Source organism: Rousettus aegyptiacus, unplaced genomic scaffold, assembly GCF_014176215.1.
Source record: "Rousettus aegyptiacus isolate mRouAeg1 unplaced genomic scaffold, mRouAeg1.p scaffold_m13_p_18, whole genome shotgun sequence".
Classification (NCBI taxonomy): domain Eukaryota; kingdom Metazoa; phylum Chordata; class Mammalia; order Chiroptera; family Pteropodidae; genus Rousettus; species Rousettus aegyptiacus.
Genome location: NW_023416293.1, coordinates 13068936 through 13076237, shown reverse-complemented (window position 1 = coordinate 13076237; position 7302 = coordinate 13068936). Strand labels below are relative to the sequence as shown.

Here is a 7302-nt window from a genome sequence, read left to right as displayed (position 1 = left end):
CAAAGCCATGACAATTAGACTAGGAATGGGCAAATATCAAACATGACTCGGATGTTCTCAGGATCCAGAGGACCTTACCTATACATCTTGGTGGCTCTGACCACTTTGCATGGCTGCATGTTACATATTTAGAACCCCAAAGTTCATAGTGGGCCTGGCACTGGTATTCAACCCTTGACCCTGGGGGATACACTGTTAACAGGAAGGGGGTGATATCTTCATTGCTGATTGGCAGAGGGAGCCCACACTTCTCCGTAGAGTCTGAAAAATAGCGTTTTATATGTTGAGGAAAAATCTGCAGTTTTCTGGGAAACTAAATAAAGCCCAATAGGTACTTTAACCCTATCTTGCACTTTGAACCTCATGTCTTAAAAATGTTCTAGATAATAAACATGCAAACAAGGACTACATACGTATGAACTTTTCAATTCTTGACAAAAAATATATCATAATAAAAATACGTACTGTAGCTGGCAGATGGGACCAGCCGTCTTCACCACACACCATGTAGCCGGTGGTGTTCCCGTCCCTGTTTTCAAATCCGTCCAGGCATTTATATTCCAACGTGTCACTGAGTTTAAACTGAGTGCCAGTCATTTCGACTGTGGCATTCTCGACTACTGGCACACCACAATCTTCTAGAGCAAAATAAAATTGAGAATTGTATTTCTAATGTCATATCGTGTCTAATCCAACGAAGAAAGTCGGATTCTAGGAGCAATAAACTTTGCCATAAGTGTGTGTGGATAAATCAGGTGCCACTTTAAAAGGCTCTGACGGTCAGTGTTCTTTTGTGCTGAAATGTTACATACCAGGAAAAATTAAAAGTCCATAGGCATGCTTTTTCCTATCATTCAAAGCCTCTAAAAATATCTCAGGAACAGTGAGATTTTTTTTAGACAATATGTCACTGGCTGTTACTAAAATATGTTGTTTTAATGATAGGATGTTGTTTTAAGAACACAAAGTTATTTGTGCAGGTCCGAGAGCTCTGCTGTTTGATAGTAGTTGAAACGAGCGTATGGAAGGCTCTACGTTCTGCACGGCAAACCCCGGATTCCTGGGTCGAGTACGCCACATGCTGGGGTAGGTCAAAACGAGGGAACGGGTAAGGGACGACTGCCGGGCGGAGGAGTTCCAGGGAACGGGGAGGTCGCAGATGTCCAGAGCACGCATAAATTCCATCGGTCAGGAGAGGAGGACCTCTTCAAACACAGTCATTCAGCACAGGGACCAGACGAGGCCTCATGCTGCTCCCAGACTAAGGGCTCCCCAAACCAGCATTAGTGATATTGAAAGACAAGGCTCGAGTGGACCTGGGTGACCCGTGACAACCTTAGCCTTCCCAAAGAAAAAAGCCCTTGAAGCCACCATGCCCAAGACCCAGGGTGCGCTGTAGGGCAGGGGTCACTCAGGCGCGGGAACCTGTTCCTCTCGGCCTCATCATCGCGTCCCGTCGCGTGCCATTAGATCTGGTCACTGCGCTGCGCGCAGAGGCCCCTCTGCTGGCTTCCTGGGCTCCCACAGATGCTCACACCCGTGGTGATGGTCAACACTGGTGTTCTTGATGCAGAAGACAATGGAAAGCCCTCCTGTGCCATCGGGCTGATGATGCCACTGTACAATTATAGGCGTCCACTTGCGGTTCTTGTATTGGTTTTTCTTTACTAGTGTCTATCAATAGGCTCATTTATTTTTTAAAATACATATTGAAAAACATTGTGTGTGTACTCATACAGGCTAGAGAAAAATGAAAGCAAATAGGTCCATTGGCAGAAGAAAAGTTGATGTCAACATCGCGCCACAGTAATAGGTGAGTTTGTCGATGAATGTTAGAAAATCACACACGGACTGGGACGTCAGACCAGTTTACTTACTAACACGGATGCACTTGGGAGGGGGGGACCAGCCGTTCTCCGTGCAGGTCAGTGACGTCTGCCCATTTTGGAGAGTGAAGCCAGCATAGCACTTGACTACTACTGAGTCACCCTGTATGTATTTTGCTTCACGAGATGGAGAATAGCCATTTTCCAAATAATTGTAAATACATTGTCCTAAGAAACAGAAAATGATCATTAAACAACCCATACGTTTGGTCAAAATAGCAAATTAAAAATTATCTTCACAACATTTAAATTGGAATGAATAAACATCCAAAAATAATACAGCGCTTCAGAAAAACTACAGCTACTACTCAATGTTCTTTAAGAAAGAAAAGTCAATATTTGATATCATTCACCTGTAGTATTTATCATTTAAATACATGTGAATGATACAGGTGTTCTCGCACAGTATTCTGAGCTCTCGTGCTTTTTAATGAAATGCTCCTCAGACAAGGAAGGACCTCCATCGCCTGTTATGCCCATAGGACTCGCCCTTGACGTCACTTTTGTCACACAGGCGTAGCTGTGCACATGAGTGACTGTTTCTCTCCACTCTGAGATACGTAGACGTGCACCGTTACGAAGGGGTTTGCTTACTGCGGCAGGGCACGGCTGGGGACCATCCATCCCGTCCACAAGTGAGGTAGTCCCAAGAGCGTCGTGAATGAGTCACAAAGCCGGAAGCACAGGAATAGGAATAATATTTTCCTATAGCTACTGGAAAGTATGGTCTATAATAACTTTCATGATGTAGGCTTCCATGTTTTATTTCCAAAAATCACAGGGCTTAACTTGCAATTAAAACAAACAAAAAAACAGTGTGAATAATGTTTCGCCTTAATATCAGACGAGAGATACGCTGTTGATTGGTGAATTACACTCTCTCATTAACATAATTACACTCATCGCATTAGGGTTTCTAGGACAAGGAAAGTGATGAATTCAGATGGTAGAAATAAGACCTGTTTGCGCTCATTTCACATTAGGTACAAACACCGAGTCCTTGTGTGGCACGCTCGAACGTAACGGAATGTTGTATGTTGATTTGACTTCAATAAACTGATTAATCAACACATGACCGTTTTGCACATGACTGTTGCGCACGAGCCGCCTGTCTCATGGTGATAAGCCTGCCCTCTCGGGTCACACATGAAAATCCACTCGGCCTTTGGCCTTGAACATGCCTGGGCGTAAACGCCGGCATTCCTCCCCGATGTTTATGTTCCGCTGTCACAATCACATCATTTAGTTGGACATCACAATTATATTAGTGAGAGCAATAGATAATTACACACACGTATGTGTTTAACATTGAATAGCCAAAAATGGGTTTCTCACTTTTGATGATATGGTTTTTCCCGACTTGTCATTGGCTGCTTTGTAAAAGCAAAGAAACCTCGAAAATCCTCTGCTTTCCCTTGACATATGGCAAACTTTTGGACCTTCCAGGTCCCCATTTTTGCGTGTTTCAGAGAAAGCGATTTCAGAGGTAAGAAGCAGGTCAAGATGCGCCCGGGACTTACAGCTGCATCGTGGAGGGGGCTCCCAGCCGGTTGTCGTGCACTTGGCCGTGGTTCCTCGGCTCGCAGGATAAAAGCCATTTTTGCACCAATATGTGACTTCGTCCTCGAGTCTGTATGTGGTGCTTTTAGGACTGTAGTCACCATTTGCAATGCGTAGAGGATCACATGTCATTTCTGTAAAAGGATGTGCGGATGACGCAGTAATCACGACATTCCCATGAAAACGTCAAGGACAGGAAAATAAAGGAAGTGGGCGCTGAGATTCTGTCCTGACCCCTCGGCCAACGGTGTTAAGCGAGCCCGGCCTCGTGTCCCTCCCCTTCATCTTGGTCCCCTCGACCACAGTTCTCAGCTGATGTACCGAGTCTCCTGCTCTCTCGAGTCCCCTTTCTCCAAGGCCATCGCGTAGAACACGATGTGGCCGTGTGTGACAATGACAGTGTCATCTGCCCCTCCACTGCTCTTCCCACGGCCCCACCTTCGTGGCTCCTGAAGTTCCCTTCAGGGCTGTTTGCAAACACCCCGAGTTTCTCCCCGTGAGGCGCCTGCCGAGCTCCCCCCTCCGCATCCCTGGTAGTTTGGCCATGACCGCGGACAGACGCCACATCCACGGACGGCCACCTCCTTCTCGGGGGGACTGGGTCCTCGGTGCTTCCAACTGGGGCACTTAGGAAGCTTCCCTGAGTTGTCATTGTTGGTAGTGAATAAAGTTGCCCGAATTAAACACTTCGGAAAACCCCGCATGCAACAAGGTACAAAATGAATAACCGACAGCGAGACGCACGCTGCTCGTACCTGCTGCCTGACGACAGGTGTCGTCTACAATGACTTGGATTTGAGAGGGCCGCATTACCACATAAGACGACAGACAAATCATAGTGAAGAATTTGTAAACTTAATGATAGAAGTGACTTGAAATTTAAAAGTGTTTCAACATTGACCATGTCTCAGAAAGCAAATTAGAATGTATTGGTATTACACTGGAAACTAAGAATACATTTAATTTTTCTGTTAAAGGAGATACGTCTATGATACACAGCTAATTACGTTAAACATTAAATTGATAGTGATGTTAATGACCTTCAATAGCTTTCTAAAAGTCACAACGCAAATACAGTAAACTGAATATATTTAAATGTATAATTGGATGGTGTTTGTCATAAGAACCTATAAAATCATCACCATATTAAGATCACAAAGGTATCCGCCATTCTCCAAAATTTTTTCAAACAAGCAAGAGTCACCCGAACATTGTGGACTTATAATCCAGGTTTCCTGTGACCGATTTTCCAGTTGAGGTTTTAGGAGTATATTCCCACGGCCCCCTACTCAGTACGCAGTGGCTTTTCCCCCATGGAACTGAGAAAACAAAGAAAACTATTTATTTCCTTTTCTCAGGTAAATGTGTGATAATTTTTCTGTCAATGTATTCTTTTTCGTTATCTAATAATACAGAATCTTTCTACCAGCTTTTAAATTCAAAATATAAACACAAATGAAAGAATATAAAGTTACATTTAAGAAGGAAGATGACTGTTCAAGTCAGTGTCAATGTACCTTGTTCCTGAGCCCAGGAAAGCCACCAGGTGAGGAGGACGTTGAGGACTAACAGCATGTTCCAGTGCCCAGGGGTCTATCAACACGAGTGCTCCAGGAGTGCTGTTTGGGGCTTCCAGGCAGCTTCCTGCACAGTGACCAGGTGTGACTCTGAATTGAAGTGCACTACCATGGAGCTAGTTCAGTGAAGTCACTTAATAAATACCAAAGTATCAAAGTTCAAAGAGTTTTGCGAAATCCCGCAATCGCTATTAATGTTCAACTACTGTGATTGCCAAAGTAAAAATTACAAATCCTGGATCCAACTATGAAAAACACTGAATAATCACCAGGGAATTACATGAAATAAATGTCAAAAGCGTGAGACAAATGTAAAAGGATGCTGGAATGGAGTCTGAGGATTACTGAAGAGCAGGTGGGACAAACAGACGTGACCGGAAATGGTGTCAATCCATCAGTCGATAGTAAACGCTGATATTGAGTTAAAATTAATAGACAACTGAAGAAGGAGATAAAGCAGAATCGGATTAAAAAATAAAAAAGCCCAGGGATATCCTATTTCCAAACAGAGCAATATAATATAAAATCGAGACACGCCAAAAGCAAAGACATTGATAAATATAAACTTCGTATGAACTAACTGTGAGAAAGGTTATTGTAATATGAGATAAAGTGAAATGCAGAGAGTTACCAGAAATGAAAGAAGAGTGTTTCATAATAATAAAGAAAATCAATCCCGGTGATAAGAGGTTCACCAAGGCAAGGGGGAAAAAGGCACAAAAGTTGAAAGGAAAGAGTACAATGCGAACGTGTAATTTAGAACACAAAAGCTCAAACAACAAAGAAGCACTTAGGTGACGGCCAGGCCCGCTGCGTGCTGTGTCTGAGGAGCCTTTGCAAGGAATGGTCCAGTGGGTGCCGGCATAAGAGTGGACAGGTAGAAAGCGGATAAGACGAGAAAGTGTGGAAATCCATAGACATGCACGAAGCGATCGTTCCACGAATAACATCACATTTCAAACGACTAGGAAAAGACGATGTATTTCCTAACTACTGCTACTCAACTGGAGACTCAGTTAGAAAGAGACAAGATCTCCATACTCCCGTGACCTGTTGCATTTCAGAGATCTCCAAGTCCGAAAAGAAACTCCATATATTCAGCACGAAACTGATGGGGAAATGATTTGAAATTTGGGGGGCACATAGCCAGAAGAAGAATTGCTGGGTCATACAGTAATTCTATGCTTAATTTTCTGAGGAATCTCTATAGTGTTTTCCATAGATGTGGTACTTATGGACCATGGGACATTAGTCAGCCACGAGATGCAACACTGCCGTTTGCGACAACGTGGATGGACCTTGAGATCGTCTTGCTAAGTCGAATAAGCCTGGAAAACTTGATGACCATATGAGTTCACCCATATATGGATGGAAAACTGAGAACAACAAACGAACGAACCATAAAAACAAAAACTCACAGGCAGACACCAGTTTCATGGTCAGCAGAGGGACAGAGGGTTTGGGGAGAAGGCAGGGAAGGGCTGAGGGGGTCAATAAATGCTGATGGAAGGGGCGACTTCAGGTGGTGATCACACAACGCAATATGTAGATGACGTATTATTGAACCGTACGCTTGAAACCTACGTCATTTTATTAACCAATGTCACCCCGACACATTTAATAATAATAATTTAAAAAGCTATGGGTTCATTTGTTAAGAACATGTAAGACTCTGACTCAGAATCTGAGTGAATATAAAATGCTAATTGTTTTAAGAGCACACAATTAAATTTTCCTGCTTAGAAAAATTACCATGAACTCAAAAGCCAAATAAGAACTTGGAAAACAGGTTTCATTTATCTCACAGAAATGTGAACTGCAAACTGATAAACTTATCATTTTTAAACAAAGAACAGTAACAGGAAAAGGGGGCTAATATCTTAATCAGAAAATTTAGAGAAAAGAAATCCAAAAGAAATGGTCCTTAGATATCTTAAATGCAAATCGGCACATTTGTTATGAAAAATACACATTGAAATTACAGAGGTAAGATTTACTATTTACCAAACGGGAAAAAACTCTAAAAGGTTGACAACGTCCTCAGTTGGCAAAAGCAAGGAAAAGTAGGTCCTTCGGAATAGTGCAGAGTTATCTACAGACCCTTAAAAACAGAAGAAGAAATATCTATAAAACTGACTGTGACGAGTCGAATCAATAAAAATTCATGAATCCATGCTGATACGCACAAAAGTTTAAAGATAGAGAGAAAAAAACTCTTGAACGGCATCAGGGACGGTCACTTACAAGTCTCTACTTCAAAACCTAGAAATTAAAGGGCA

At 42.8% G+C, this 7302-nt stretch overlaps 1 protein-coding gene across 1 annotated transcript; it reads right to left on the bottom strand.

Annotated features, from left to right (window-relative positions):
* Nucleotides 1-1852: 1852 nt before the first annotated feature.
* Nucleotides 1853-6369, bottom strand: LOC118613368 (complement factor H-related protein 3-like). The gene is given in 4 exon segments (XM_036235478.1): nucleotides 1853-2054; nucleotides 2481-2657; nucleotides 2660-2674; nucleotides 4964-6369. Coding segments are annotated over 4 exon segments (435 nt in total). The 5' UTR covers nucleotides 5022-6369; the 3' UTR covers nucleotides 1853-1869.
* Nucleotides 6370-7302: the final 933 nt, after the last annotated feature.